Source organism: Leptonychotes weddellii, chromosome 5 (assembly GCF_054177405.1).
Source record: "Leptonychotes weddellii isolate Sample4059 chromosome 5, ASM5417740v2, whole genome shotgun sequence".
Lineage (NCBI taxonomy): Eukaryota > Metazoa > Chordata > Mammalia > Carnivora > Phocidae > Leptonychotes > Leptonychotes weddellii.
Genome location: NC_138373.1, coordinates 53696645 through 53713292, shown reverse-complemented (window position 1 = coordinate 53713292; position 16648 = coordinate 53696645). Strand labels below are relative to the sequence as shown.

The window sequence follows — 16648 nt, the reverse complement described above, 5'->3', positions numbered from 1 at the left end:
ATTCTTCACCTCTTCTCTCATTTATGTTACCTATCTGGCCCCTGTAAATATGTGATTTACAACTCCTGACGCAGAAGCTAGTCAAAGCCAAGAAATGGTAAAATAAGATCACCTAGGGAAAGTTTTCAGCATGATCAAGAGGATCAAAGACAGAATCCTACAGAATGTTACCACTTAAAAGACAAAGACCACAAAGAACAAAATAAGAAAACTTAAGAGTATCTCAGAAACTAACACTTAGAGAATTTCAAAAGATCAGGTCAAATAATTCCACTGGTCATTTAAGGTCAGGCCACAAAAGGGAAGTCACTAAATGAGAATGAATCTTGGCAAGATGAACTCATTTAAGAAGTTTGGCTGAGAAGGACAGAAGAGACAGCATGTAAATGAAGCAAGTATTTATAAACCTTATATTCCAAATAATGGACATATACCTGAGAAAAATAAATTTTTTAAAAAGTTCATTACCTCATATTTCATTCAAGAAATATTTATTGAGGTTCTTATTAAAAAAAAAAGGCACTGAAGATAACGAAGAAGGGAATTCTGCCTTCAAAGTCTCACAGCAGAGCTAATAAGTATTCATAAGCTACTATGATACAGGAGGGAAATACTGGTAAGGACATGTGACATGAAGGACAACTGAAGTTCAGAGGAAGAGACTGGGGTGGAGGAGTTCCAGAGAGCAACCCTTGAACCCAGCTTTTGCAGCAAAGTACCTTAAAAGGTAGAATAATCTAATAATCTAATTTTTTGATGGTGGAGAGCATACATGGAATCTCCAACTCTTAAAACTAAAAGTTACCTGGAAACAGCATGCTTGGGGTTGGATGGAATCAGCACAAGTTTTTGACTGAGACAAAAATCCTGGCTCTCCCAACTATGTGATGTTAATCAAATTACTTAAGCTTTCTGAGCCTCCATATTGTTCTTCTCTATAAAAGCAAGTAATAGCTACCTTAAAGGCTTTTATTTGAGAACATCCATGTAAAGGCTCTACCAGTGCCTAATACACAGTAAATTTCCATAATGGCAGCCACTGCTACTTCAGAGTTACTGCTCTAATTAAAATTTTATCTTTAAGTCAGGAATGTATAGTATTAACGATTATCAGGTCCTCTAATGTCACTAATACTCTTTCAAAACTGAAAATACCATTGCCACATGTAATAATATATATACGTGTAACAATGAAAAGCAAAAACTGTGGTGAATGAGGACCCCCGATGTCTAAAATGAAATGTTTTTATATTGCATTTGAGCGTAAACAGGAAACTACACAGCTAAATGTGCAATGTGGTGATCATACTCTGAAACTGTGTCTGGAACTCAGGTTATTACTATAAATAGAACAAATAAAAGTTTCTTTTCCTATCAAGGCAGGGCAGTATAAATATCTAAATCTTTTTTGAAGATGACAATCATTGACTCTCCTAAATTTCCTCATACTTCAGGGTATGATTGGTGCAGCATGAAAAAATAGTTTAGTAAGATCTCTAGATCTTTATTTAAAAGGTAAATAATCCTCCTTAGATTGTTCTGTACCTGCTTTCTATTTAACTCACTCTATTTCCATCTTCCACAAGTTATATGTTACCTTAATCCAAATCAAGGTGCCATTCATTGAATTAAATAGAACTGAATCCTGCAATGCATAAACTCTAAGAAAATACCTGAAATTCATCTGTTCAGGACAGAGGGTAGAAATAAAGATATAGAATGATACAGAGGGTAGCAATGATGTATGGATTCATCCATCCATCCAATATTTACTGTGTGTTTACTAGAAGATAGGCAATATGCTAGGAGCAAGGAATAAAAGTGGGGAACAAGACAGACAACATCTCTGCTCTCCAAGAATTTACAAGTTAATTAGGGAGGCAAACATTTAAAACAAACATAACTATAAATTGTGACAAATGCTATGATCAAAGACAAAGAGTACCATAAGTGACAAATCAGGAAGCAGAAAATATCTGTTTGGGGAAAAAAAAAAAATTGATACTTAAGCCAAGACCTAAAGTTTAGACAGGAAGGTGTTAAGTGAAAAGAGTAAAGTAGAAAAGCTTGTTCAAAAAACAATGAAAATAGTAAAGAAAAATAGGTAATATGGGTAAAGCATAGTGGAGAGAGTGGTAGAACCAACTGGAGAAGGGAAGGAACAGATCTCATAGGACCCTTCAAGCCATGGAGAGGTGTTTAAAATTTATACTAAGATCAATGGGAAGACACCAAAGGCAAATACAGCATGACAGTTTTTTAGAAGGTCATCCCTCTAACTGCTATGTCGTAAATGAATTGAAAAGAGGAAGAATGGAAACACGAAGGTCATTTAGAAGGCCATTCCACAATCTAGGTGAAAGATTATGTCCCTCAAGACTAAGGCTGTAGTGTTATGGACAAGCTTGGAGAAAGACGGATCTGAAGTGCATCTAGAAGTCAGATGAACCCAACTTGATGATAAGCTACATTTGGTAGATAAAGAAAATATTATGAATGAATTGGGTAGTGATTAGAAGTGCCATTTACTGAGGTGGTGAAAACTGGAACAGAAAGAGTGCATTTTTGCTTGTAAAAGAGAAAAACGTTGGTCTAGGACTAAGTCCTGAAGACCCCCAACATTTCAAGGATGGTTAGTGTGGAAGAAGAACCTGCAAAGAAAATTGAGATCAGTGAGGTAAGAAGAAAACCAGTGCAGTGTCAATGAAGCAGAGAAAAGAATCTAAAGACAGGGCATATCAACTGCATCAAATGATGCTGAAAGCCTAGTTAAGACACAGAATGAAAATGCCCACTGGATTTGGAAACATACTGTCTACCACATATTAAGCATTTGATAAATAGTAACTATATTATAAAATATAAAGGAGAAATATCTATTAATGTTAAAAGAAGTAAATAGAATAATATATACAACAACAGAAAGATTCCATTGTTAATGTTGCCTTAATTTCCTTCTCCTTTGGTACTAATAAATAACAGGATTATTTTGGCCTTCCCTTTCTAGATTGTCCAATATATCTCTATATGATTAACACATTCATTATTCTGAGAGGGTAAATAAAATTTAGAAAAAGTTAAGAGCTTTCTCTCCTAAGACTCTTGGCCATCTTGATGGAATATAGGTGTTTCTAAATCTCTTTAGGCAAGCATTAAAACCATTTCTTAGGCTGCTCTATTTTTACATAGATATGAACAATTCTGTATTATTTCTTTTGACTCTACCTATAAAAATAATACATGCTAATTATTAAAAATCTTAAATAGATGGAAAAGAAGGGGAAAAAATCACCCACAAACACTGTTGACATTTTTATGTATCCTCAAACTTCTTGGTATATAGTTTATGGTTTTGTTTAGCTTTATACAGCTGCCTGTATATTAAAAATTTTTAATCCTTTTATACTTAACATGTTTTCCTATTTCATTATAAAATCTTCAAAAATGTTTTTTAATGTTATTTTGACATAATCAATTGAATATTGCATAGCTGACTCTGGTTTACAATATTCTACAAATATTTATGCCTAATATACCCAGACAAAATATTAGATGAAGATACTACAAAAAAGAAAATAGGTATCATCCTTGCATTTATGGTTCTTAAAGTGGTTCTTAAAGTGAAGGATCCAGACATTAAATAATCAGACAAATACTATGCTATGATGAAAAAGCAGAATGTGCTGAATATAAGGAGTAGCTTAATTAAGATTAGCAGAATAGGCCTCTGTGAAGAAGTAACACATAAACTAAAAGGAAGAGAGACCCATTTCTGTAAAACGGCCCAGAATTCTTTCCCATTTTGTGTCCAAATAACATCCCATTTTCTATCAGGGAAATACCCCTCTCCTCCATTACATACACTCAGCCCAGGGATAAACATGTGACCCAAGCTGAAATGGTCTCTCCTGGGGATTTAAATCTTGAAGGCATACACACAAGGGCAGAAAATGGTCAGAACCTGTTAGTCTAAAGGTAGTAATATTAGGATTCTATTAATTCTTGTTTACCTAGCCCTTGAATCTACCCTATTTCTCTCCTCTCAGAGGTCTGGGATGGGATTTTTCCTTTAATTCTCTAAAATAACTGAACATATCCAATAAATTCCTTTTTTGCTTAAATTTGACAGAATCTACTTCTGTGGCTTACGTACAATGAACCCTAAATGATATAGCCAATGTAGTATAATAAGCAAAGAAATAAAATGCTTAAGATGAAGCCAGAAGTCAGCCCAAGAGCCAGCTCATGGAGAACCTGGTAGGTAATAAAGGACTTCTGAATTTCATCCTAATGGAATGCCATTAAAGTGTTTTAACCAAGACAGTGGCATGATCAGAACTGTATTTTTAAAAGATCATTTTGGATACAATGTAAACAATGCCCTGAAAGACAATGGTAGAGTGGAATCAGGGAGATTATTTAAGTAGCTACTGCAATAGTTTGGACAAAAGATTTTAAGTATTTAAATTTGGTGAGAATTTTGGAGTGAGAAAAGAGAGGCTCGGGGACTGAGCCCCAAGCAATTTCAACACTAAATTAGGATAAAGGAGAAACCAAAAGAAAATTAGTAAGAAATGGTCAAAACAACAGGACAACCAAGTATAATGTTAGAAGAGAAGAGGTAAGAAGGAGGACAGGAAAGGACAAGACAGGACGGTACTTGAAAGGAAGGGACAGGGAAAGGAAAGGAGTTTCCAGTAGCTGAAAGCCCTCAACAAAAACAAATATGCTAAGACATCATCTAGGATAACGACTGAAAAATATCCACTAGATCTGGCAATGTGAAAACTATTTCTGACCTGAGTACAGCAGTGGTTGCAGAGCCAGTATAAAGTGGTTTGAAAAATAAATCAATGGGAGAATTTCTTTTTCTGGCAATGAGGCCAACCAGGCAACCTAAAAACCTCCCTAATTAAAATGACCTAGGGGCGCCTGGGTGGCTCAGTTGGTTAAGCGACTGCCTTCGGCTCAGGTCATGATCCTGGAGTCCCTGGATCGAGTCCCGCGTCGGGCTCCCTGCTCAGCGGGGAGCCTGCTTCTCCCTCTAACCCTCCCCCCTCTCATGTACTCTCTCTCTCTCATTCTCGCTCTCTCAAATAAATAAATAAATCTTTAAAAATAAATAAATAAAAAAAATAAAATGACCTAAAAATGAATAGTTGAGCCCATAAGAGAACAGTAAGGGAAATCCTTCGGAATATACAGGAAAAGGCTTTAACAGGTTGCCCTCGGGGCGCCTGGGTGGCTCAGTCATTAAGCATCTGCCTTTGGCTCAGGTCATGATCCCAGGGTCCTGGATCGAGCCCCCACATCAGGCTCTCTGCTGGGCAGGAAGCCTGCTTCTCCCTTTCCCACTTCCCCTACTTGTGTTCCCTCTCTTGCTGTGTCTCTGTCAAATAAATAAATAAAATCTTTTAAAAAAACAAAAACAAAAACAAAAAACGGGTTGCCCTAGAGGAACCAACCTATGTCAGTAACCTAGGAGCTTTGGCTCTAATGTCCACAAGGAAAAGAGAGGACACCTTGAGCCTCCAATAGATGAAAAATTAAAATTGGTAAGACCTTGTTTATATAGACTTTCCAAGAGCTACATTTTTGGGAAAAGACAGACCAGCCCTTGGCCCTGCACCCCCCACCAAAACCCTACAAAACACAGAACATAAAAAACACAACATAGGGAAAGGACAAGGAAGTCTGTCCAATTAGATTTGAGCTCTGGATAGGGGATGAAAAGCCTGTCCTTAGAATTTATAAGCCACACAGTAGGTTAAGTGGCTGACTCTCGATTTCAGCTCAGGTCATGATCTCATGGTCCTGGGATCAAGCCCCGCCTCAGGATCTGAACTCAGCGGGGAGTCTGCTTGAAGATTCTCTCTCCTTCTCCCTCTGCCCCTCCCCCCCTCTAAAAAAAAATAAAATACATCTTTGGGCGCCTGGGTGGCTCAGTCGTTAAGCATCTGCCTTCCGCTCAGGTCATGAACCCAGGGTCTTGGGATCAAGCCCCACATCCAGCTCCCTGCTCGGCAAGAAGCCTGCTTCTCCTTCTCCCACTCTCCCTGCTTGTGTTCCTGCTGTCGCTATCTCTCTGTGAAATAAATAAATAAAATCTTTAAAAAAAAAAAAAAAGAGAATTTATAAGCCACAGCCTTGCCTTCAAATAGGTTTTGAGTTTGAATTTACATATGAGCCTGGTCTGATAAATCCCAAGAAGGGATATATCCTTAACCCAGGCTATAAAATGAGTTCACAATCCAAAATTGGAAAACACAGAAGAAAACGATCCCCTTCATCACAAATTAGCAGACACAAACATTATTTCCCAGAACCTTAGAAAATAGAGCAAATAAAGATTATGAGATCAATGTTTTAAATGATTAAGAACCTAAGCAGAGGAATCAAAAGTGTAAGAAAGAAACAACAGTCTATATAAAAAAGAGGAACCTAGCATATCCTGCTGTGGTAGACAGAATTCTAGTGATGTCCACCCTCCAAACCCAAGGTTCCCTTCCCCTGATTATTCAAACACTAATCAAGGTACTACTGTGAAAAACTTGGCAGACTGAATTAAGGTACTGATTAGCTGACCTTAAAATAGGTGGAATATCTTGGATTATGTAGGTAGGCCCAGTGTAATCACATGAACCCATAAAAACAGAAGACGAAGGGCAAGAGTCAGTGAGAGATGTAACAGATGAGAAAACAAGGGAGATCCAACAGAAGGGGAAGTCAGAGAGACTCTTAAGTGTTCAAAGGATTCAACTCACCTTTGCTACCTCTATGGCGTAGGGACATGTGAAAGGATGGGATAGAAGCCTCAAGGAGCTAAGGGAGGCCCTCAGCTGTCAGCCAGAAAGGAAATGATGACCTCAGTCCTGCAACTGCAAGGAACAACCTGAGTTCTGCCAACAACCTAAAAGAGCTTGGAAGTGAATTAATCCCAGAGTCTCCTAAGAGCCCAGGGAGCCAACACCTTGGTTTTAGCCTTGTGAGACTTTAAGCAGAGAAACCAGTTAACCCAACCAGACTTCTGACCGTGTGCTAATAAATTTGAGTGCTTTTAAGTTGCTAATTTTGTGTTAATTTGTTATGGCAGCAATAGAAAACTAATATACTTGCAATGCCAGAAAAACAGGAAGTGTTCAAAGAATAATGGGGATATGTCAAAAGGACACAGTGTGCCAGCTTAAAGGGGCTCCTACTAGCTAACCTGTGAACAACCCAAGCATCACAATAAATAGATCATAACCCACACAAATCTGTAAGTCCATAATGATAGAAACTGAAAGTCTCATGAGGAATGGGATATTTATATAGTCTCACAGTTAATTCCACAATACACATACTAATTATAAAGGGGAAAAGAAAACTTCTTTTAGAAAGGCCTGATCCCAAGGTCCTGGGATTGAGCACCACATCGGGCTCCCTGCTCAGTGGGAAGCCTGCTTCTCACTCTCCCACTCCCCCTGCTTGTGTTCCCTCTCTCACTGTGTCTCTGTCAAATAAATAAATAAAATCTTAAAAAAAAAAAAAAAATTGAAAAACACGTTCACTAAAAATCTTTACTCATTAGGCAGGGAAAATGATAAATTAATATGGAGCTAAAGAAATGATGAGTGAACACAAAAAGATCAAAAGAAATTACCCAGATACAGACAGAGATATTAAGAAATGGAAATTATAAAAAGAAAGATTAAGGGACATGAAGGACAGAATGAAAGTCCAAATATGTCTAAAAAAATCACTTAAGAACAGAAAGAAGAGGAAGAATCAATATTTTAAAATATAATGGCTTCAGTTGTGTCCAGAATTGATGAAGGACATGAATTCTCTCAATCAGGAAGCAAAGAGGTCCTAAGAAGAATAAACGTCACATCTAGACATATCACCCAAAACAAAGAGAAAATCTTAAATGAGTGGAGGCAGAACAGTTCGAGGGGTAGGTACATGAATAGGAATGTGGGATTAAAGGAAGGTTTGGGTTCTTTTGTGCTTTTTCAAGAGGAGAGACACTAGAGCATGTTTAGATGTAGATGAGCAAAGAAAAGTGATGGTGAGGGGATAAGGCAACTAAAATGACAAGGTCTCTGAGAGGGCACAGAATGGTGAGATCCACAAGACTAGCCCTGGATTGCAAGCAGGACTGGAGAGAAAGAAAAGAGGACGGATACAAACCAAGCAGGTTTGCAGAATTGGGTGATGAAAAGATGAAATTTTCACAGGCAGTAAAAGTTTAAAAAAATAAACACTCACAGCGAAAAGTAAGAGAACTTAGAGATGTATATTAACATTGCCAAGCAATTAAAATGTCAGTCAAGGCTAGTATCACAAATCTATAATGACACGAATGTGTACATGGTGTGAATTTTTTTCTCTAGAAACACTTAGCTCAGATGAAGTATAGAAATATAGGTGGTCAGGTTAATGAAGGAGAAGAAATGAGACTTACCTAAAATATCAATCATAAGCCTCATGACAAACATCATCAAGTTCATTACACAATGATTTTTTTCCCCCGTTTCTTAAGGAAATTAAAAGGAAGGTTTAGTAGGAAAAAACTGCCAATTAAAATGAAGAATATAATCTTATTAGGTGTGGCAGCTATTAAAACAATTTGCCATTCGTCATTAAAGGTTTTCTATGATTTAAATAAAAACATGTAAGTAATGACCACAATCAAAAAATGAAGGAAAAAACTACTCTCAAACCTATTATTTTAACATAACCACCATGATAATTTGTCTAACATTTTATTCTGCAATTATTCATTTATATTTCTGACTCTTCCAATAGAATCTGAGCACCATGAAAACAGAATGTAAGAAATTGATAATCCTTTGAACGATGTATATATTATTTTAGGCATTATATAATTTGTTGTTCTGGGTTTGGTGTCAGGGAAAATGTATCACAGATATATTTCCAAGTTGGTAGGTAAGCTACCTAAATATCATTTGATAATTGAATCCAGGAGATGCTACAGGAAATAGGACTGTAGGGGCGCCTAGGTGGCTCAGTTGTTGAGCATCTGCCTTTGGCTCAGGTCATGATCCCAGGGTCCTGGGATTGAGGCCCGCATCAGGAGGGGAAGCCTGCTTCTCCTTCTCCCACTCCCTCTGCTTGTGTTCCCTCTCTAGCTGTCTCTCTCTCTCTGTCAAATAAATAAATAAAATCTTAAAAAAAAATAGAACTGTAATCTTTATATTCCCACTACTTCCAATTTTTTTTTGCTATAAAAATTACCTCTGTTAAATCTAGTCTTTTAATATGTTGTACCACACCTCCTTAGAACTGAACTTATTTCTATATAGTCCTTACAGATCTCTCTCCAAGAAAGACTTCATCTTACTAGTCTATGTTTTAGAATTCTTTCCCTGTCTTTGATATTTTAAAATGTCCCCTATAACGCATCTAGATGAGGATTTTTCCTTCACTCTTTTTCTCTGACCACTTCAAGCTAAGAACGCTCATCTTTTTTTAGGGAAGAAATTTCTTATTTCTTCACATTATTTCCTCCTCTCCATTTTTCTCTCTCCCTTTTTGGGGTTCCTATTTTCTGGAATCTACTTCTATCCTCCATATCATTTTTATTTTAAGCATGTATAAAACCCATTTATTATTTTGTTCCTCACTGTATCCATTATTTATCCCATCTATTGTGTTCTTTACTTTGACAATTACACTTTTCCATATCTAAAATTTCTACTTATTTCTTTTAAATATTTTCTTTGTTTCAAGTTATTATTATCTTCCCTCATATCTTTTATATGTTCATTATACTGATTTACTTTCTCTCCACAGTTTCTTTAGGACTGATCCGGGTAGAAAATCAGATTTTCTATTACTGCCAACATGAATTAAATATTTTTGGTCTTGGGCACCTGGGTGGCTCAGTCAGTTAAGTGTCTGCCTTCGGCTCAGGTCATGATCCCAGGGACCTGGGATGTGCCCTGCATCCGGCTCCTTGCTCAGCAGGGAGTCTGCTTCTCCCTCTCCCTCTGTGTGTTCTCTTTCTCTCTCGCTCACTCTCACATAAATAAAATCTTTAAAAAAATATTTTTGGTCTCCTAAATCTTGACACACCCAGAAACAACTTTGAATATAAGTTCTTCATATACCTTTTGAATGAAAATATTAGTTGCTCCAAATATTACAAGCATAATGAATGACAAAGAGTCTGAGAAGCATAACGGTAAATACCTAGCTGTTATTATATAAAAATACTGTTCTGTCAGGAATAGACACAATACATATCCAGAGATCCTTAAATAAAATGACCCTCTGAGTGTCAAACAAGTAATATTGGCCATCTATAGAACTAGCTCACCATGTAAGTCATGGTCTCTAACTGTAGGTTTAATCATCAAGGTAACTGGGACATAGCTTCTGCAAACACATGACTAGAAATTAATGTGAAAGGAAGCTGCTTAAGAAAGCAATCAATTGCATTATACAGAGAAAAAGAACATTATCAAGATGGTAATAATTTTTAAACATGATCTAACTAATTGTCCATATTCTGATGTCAGGTTCACCAAGTAACTTCCCAATTATAACTTGTTTTCCCAAGATTACTTTAAGAAAGAATAAGATAAGCAACATTTGGCATTCTTTACAATAATGTTTTAATCACAAATGATTAAGTGACATTCTTCACTTCTCCCATACTAGCTTGAGTCAGTCCACCTGATTAACTCCAGGTATACTGACAAAACCAAAAGGAGACTAATACAACAATCTGTGAGAGAAGACAGTAAGGATCCGAGCCAACCCACAGCTGTGAGGTGGGATTTTGAAAATAATAAACTAGATATAAAAATTCATGTCTAGGAACCTTCAAATTAATTAGAAAAAATATTTAGAAGGTACCACTTGGTGACTGATTCAGTTAGGAGTAGGCAGAGAACAGAATGAAAGACAGTCACAGTCTTGATAAAGAATACAAGGAGAAAGGAGATAACTTCTCAGGAAACACTGAGCATTACAAAAGAGAGTAACTACTTCAGAAGCATAGTTTTTACATATATAGGCATCATTATTTATCACTATTATGTAATCAATAAAATGTTTTTCTCAAGTACACTCACAGGACAACCCTTTTGTAAACACACTCAAGTTATTTTTTTTTTAAGATTTTATTTATTTATTTGAGAGAGAGAGACAGTGAGAGAGAGAACACAAGCAGGGTAAGTGGAAGAGGGAGAAGCAGGTTTCCTGCCGAGCAGGGAACCTGATGCGGGGCTCGATCCCAGGACGCTGGGATCATGACCTGAGCCAAAGGCAGACGCTTAACAATTGAACCACCCAGGCGCCCCAGCACACTCAAGTTATTAATGTACACCTGAAAGTAATCATTTCTTTTGGCGGGAAAACCTACTTCTAAAGTTTCTACTAACTTAAACATTCATTAACCCCAAATTACAGAGGTTAAACAGACTTTTTTCTTTTATGCTGAATGTTTCCACAGCTATTCCCTCTGTCTTCAAGTTAAACTTTTCTACTTGTTCACCTCATCTGTCCAGTTTCCTTGGTTCATCAAATACTCATCTCTTGCATCTTAACCTATTTTTCCAGAGTCCTCCTTTCCACCTATTAAGACTTTCTATCTTAAAATAAACCTGATCCAACCTCTGTTTTCTCTTCCAACCTTGCTTAGCCATGACCAACCTCACAGTTTATTTTACCCCCATATGGATTTACTTCAAAGTCTCCTTCATGCCCAAACTCTAACCTCACCTATTCATTTGCACACTAAACATCTCTACCTAAACAGCTTGTTGGCAAATGAATACCCACCCTCCCCAGCTACTGCCATTCAATTTATTGATAATTACTACCAGTTCTTCTTGGGTAATATATGTCCTACTAGTCTGATTTCCATTACCCTCACTCCAACCCTCAATACATTCAGCTAGATTATAACAAAAACCTAATTGGTTTCTCTGTTCTATAGCTCCTTTCAATATTCTTAAAAGCTACAGCCAGATGAATCTTCCTTAACAACAAGTTTTATTTTTTTTCCCCAACTCCAAGTATTTCCCAACTATCAACTATTTTCAACTCCTTTGGCTAGTAGGTAAGGCTATTATTTTTCATATATTTCATGTCAAATATCAGTATCACCATCACTTTACACACCTATGTGTCACTGCTTGTGCTATTTGTATTCCAGGGACTGCGAGTCTAGCCCTGACCCCTATCTCCAAATAGCTCCACATTAACCCTTCTTTAAGCATCAGGTAAAATGTTACATTATCTGGACAGCTCATTCCCTCAGCTAAAAGTAAGTTTCCCTGACCTTGAACTCTTTTTATACTGTAGATTAAAGAAGTTATAACTATATGTCTTGAAATTATTTATATACATATTTATCCTCCTGTTAGATTTTATGTTCCTGAAAGGATCCATTTGCAGTCAATTATTTCCCCAAAGTAAATGACCATGATTTTAGATACAGAAAGATCTTTACACTTTTCAAATGAAAAAAAAGGCTAAGAAACTGTTGAGAAGGAAAAGTTCCATAGTGCAGGTACTCCTAGCTTGCAAGACTAGTTTTATTAATATGTGAAACTGAGGTTTTTAGGAGAGGGAAAGGGGTGCAGTAGATGCATACATTAACTGGTTAAGAGTGGATACAGAATACACACACTCTCAACTGATCCAGAAGTATTTGAAAAATACAGAATTAGAAATTATAAATCATAGAATATGGTCTCAGATTCTTCTTTCCCTCAGTGAGAGAGAAGGGTCACAGATGTAAAAAGTGGTCTTAAAAATCAAAGACCTAGGCATCTAGACTCTGACAGGTAAATAATTTTAGAAATCCTAAAACCCACCCTACCATATCTTAGGCAACATGACAAATCCAAACAAGTACAATAATAAGAACAGGGTAACAGTTCATCCTACCAACCATCCAGAATCATGGAGAATTCCTCTCAGTTATCATTTTTGGGACTAGAGATCCCTACTATTGCTTTATATGGGGAGGTTTCCAAGCTACATTAGGATTAATTTAACACTATTACCCTTAAAGCCATACTTGAATTTGGTACATACCTATAAATTTAAGTTCCTGCTTTGTTAGTGTAGAATTGTCATCTCTGTCTAAAGAAAAGACACACTTTAATTTTGAATTTTTAATAACCAGTTTCTAAAAACTACCATGACAGGTATAAGTTGAGAAACTTAAGACATTATAGGGGGGGATTAAAGTAAAGTCCAAAAAAAAAGAATCAAGAACAGTTTCAGGGCTTCAGCTTGGAAGTCTAAAAGCATAATTTAAAGGAAAAATGATTAGGAGGGCAAATTAAATGAGGAAAAAATGATTGATTCAATTTTATACAATCCTCACAGTTTGCTCTACAGACTTCAGACTTGCCTGGCTAACCCCCACAATCATGTACACCAAAATCTTACAATAAACTTCTTAATATATAAAAAAAAAAAAAAAAAAAGTAAAGTCCAAAAAAAAGGGGGGGGGGTTAAAGTAAAAAAAAAAGAAACCCACAAAACTATGGAAAATTTAAAAATCATTACCAATTTGTTTTCACTAAAATAAAAAAAGGCAGCATTCTAAATAGACTGTTAATGGCATTACCATTTAATTAAAAGTAATTCTTATAAATTCATTTCCATTTACACTTATCCCTTCACTTTTCAGGTTCTGTCTCTCTTGCAGTTTCAATGAGACACTTATAAATTCATTTTGCTTTGCAGTAGTTAACATGCATACTGAAAATTACTTTTTCTCCCCAGTGGCTGATTCACCATCCAAATGTTAATATACTGCTTTGTTTATCACTTAGGAGTCTCTGAAGCCTATCTTCCAGAAACTTAAGAGTGATCCAAGAGACAAATAGCTTGGCTGATTTGAAATGGAAAAAGTCTTACTGTCTTATCTATCATATATGTCTTAAACTACTTTTTTTTTTTTTGAAGATTTTATTTATCTATTTGACAGAGAGAGACATAGCGAGAGAGGGAACACAAGCAGGGGGAGTGGGAGAGGGAGAAGCAGGCTTCCCACCAAGCAGGGATCCCGACGTGAGGCTTGATCCCAGGACCCTGGGATCATGACCCGAGCCGAAGGCAGACGCTTAATGACTGAGCCACCCAGGCGCCCCTGTCTTAAACTACTTAGCAAGGATATATAGTATTAGTCAAATTCCTTCCTGCACAGGAACAAACAGTAGCATTTGTTGCACCCTGGAATGTAACAATGTATTGTATAAACATACAGAATACCTCAACTATATCAAGTAAGAAGGAAAATCAAGTCCATTGTGATTAAAAAGAAATTAGATCTAGAATGATCTAGATCAATGGTTCTCAATCTCCACACTGTTCATATAACAACTTCTCCTATCAGTAATATCTCATTATGTATAGTGAATCTCAAATGACTAATAGGATGTGGTTATTCCTGAGAATTGCTCATCTCTGTTCTTAGACCCCTACCTTCTTAATGCTTCCCTGAAATGAAGAGGGGACACATGTAAAAAACAAAGATCTAGTTTCCTACAAACTATTATGACAAACCTGAGTAGGATTCCATTCTTGAGGAAGAACATTCACCCGTAAAATCAATTAGCATTCAGACTTATTCTCAATCCTATAGCAGATATTTATGAAAAATTGGTTGACATTACTTTGCCTCCTCCATCAAATGAGATTTCTTTAATGAGCATGGTCGTGACAAACTATAAGTACCATAATTAAAGAAAACTTAAAAACATAGTAAATGCGGGGCGCCTGGGTGGCTCAGTTGGTTAAGCGACTGCCTTCGGCTCAGGTCATGATCCTGGAGTCCCGGGATCGAGTCCCGCATCGGGCTCCCTGCTTGACAGGGAGTCTGCTTCTCCCTCTGACCCTCCTCCCTCTCATGCTCTCTGTCTTTCATTCTCTCTCTCGCAAATAAATAAATAAAATCTTTAAAAAAAAAAAAAAAACATAGTAAATGGGGCACAGAAATCAATTAGCAATATACTGCTGGTGAATAAAGATCTAAGCTCTTTAGTTACTTTAATCTACTATTTCAAAATTGTATTAAAAATGAGAATTGCCAAGACAAACGAATGAACAAATTCTATTATTGCAGCAAAGAACCAAGTTACTACTCTGAGAGAAACAAGAACTGCCTAATGCGAAGTTTAATTCCCAAAGAAAATGAATATATTACCAAGAATATATGAAACCTCTTCCAGGACTGTGTAGCAACTGACAATGATTTATTCATTCAACATTTATGGAACATCAAGTAGATGATGAGTTAAATGTCAATGAAATAAAGATGAATAAAACCCAACTCCTACTACTCTAAATGACTTTATAGTCTAGTAAGAAAAACAATGTAAATAAATACATTGTTAATAAATACATTGTTAAACAACCTAAAAAGCATTAGAGTAAAATCACACCTGAAACAGAACAATGAAAACCAGACAAATGATATGTTAGTTTTCAAATGGACTACAAAAGCAAACTATAATGGGGGCACCTGGGTAACTCAGTAGGAAGTATCTAACTTGACTCTGGCTCAGGTCATGATCTCAGGGTCCTGAGATCAAGCCCCGCATTGGGCTCTGTGCTGGGCGTGGAGCCTCCTTGAGATTCCCTCTCTCCCTCTTTCTCTGCCCTTCCCTCCACCCCCTGCCCCGCTCACGTGGGTGCTGCTTAAAAAAAATAATAATGCAAACTACAATCCCTGTAAACATACTATTTGTTTCATCATTATAAGCATTTTAAATATACCTACTAAATGAAACTAAGAAGTCACACTTACAGTTTAGCAGCATCATGAAATCTAAAATCTCTTAGTCAAGCTGGCTAGTTCCAAGGCACCACCATAAAACCAAATGGCATGAAACGCAAGGCACTCCACTTCATGGGCATCTATTTAAAGTTTACCCTTCATATATTCTTATATTTTTTTAAGATCCCATTTATTTGTTTTTTTGTTTTGTTTTGTTTTGTTTAAAGATTTTTTATTTATTTATCTGAGAGAGAGAATGGGAGACAGAGAGCATGAGAGGGGGAGGATCAGAGGGAGAAGCAGACTCCCTGCCGAGCAGGGAGCCCGATGTGGGACTTGATCCTGGGACTCCAGGATCATGACCTGAGCTGAAGGCAGTCGCTTAACCAACTGAACCACCCAGGCGCCCCCATTTATTTATTTGTGAGAGAGAGAGAGCACAAGTGGGAGGAGGGGCAGAGGGAGAGGATCAAGCAGACTCCCCACTGAGCAGAGAGCCTGATGTGGGGCTTGATCCAAAGACCCCATGATCATGACCTGAGCCGACGTCAGATGCTTAACCGACTGGGTCACCTAGGCATCCCTCCATATATTATTCTTTAAAAAATTTAAAGGAGGGGTGTCTGGGTGCCTCAGTCAAGCATCTGACTCTTGATTTCAGCTCAGGTCATGATCTCAGGGTCATGGAATCGAGCCCCATGTCAGGCTCTGTGCTCAAAAGGGAGTCTGCTGGAGATTCTCTCTCTCCTTCTCCCTCTACCCCTTCCCCTGGTTGCACATGGGCTCTCTCTCAAATAAATAAATCTTTAAGATATTTAAATGACTATTCTGTCTTTCCAAATTGCCTTAAAAGTTTCCAAAATTTACTACAAGATTTTTACATTGTATCTTTCTCCA

At 37.0% G+C, this 16648-nt stretch overlaps 1 protein-coding gene and 1 long non-coding RNA gene across 14 annotated transcripts in view; both read right to left on the bottom strand.

Annotated features, from left to right (window-relative positions):
• The window catches only part of MLLT10 (MLLT10 histone lysine methyltransferase DOT1L cofactor), a 210337-nt gene that overhangs the window by 30721 nt on the left and 162968 nt on the right, over window positions 1-16648 (bottom strand). For 7 of the 13 annotated variants that reach the window (XM_081820715.1, XM_081820713.1, XM_081820717.1 and 4 more), the window contains one exon: window positions 13057-13104. The exons of the other annotated variants lie outside the window; for them this stretch is intronic. In XM_081820715.1, coding sequence (XP_081676841.1) covers window positions 13057-13104 — 48 coding nt within the window. The remainder of the gene's footprint in view (window positions 1-13056; window positions 13105-16648) is intronic. 13 annotated transcript variants of the gene reach the window in all.
• LOC145721663 (uncharacterized) lies at window positions 155-8439 on the bottom strand. Its single transcript, XR_014145496.1, has 2 exons — window positions 5146-8439; window positions 155-4922 (listed from the first exon to the last, which is right to left on the bottom strand). It is a non-coding gene; the product is annotated as an uncharacterized LOC145721663 (long non-coding RNA).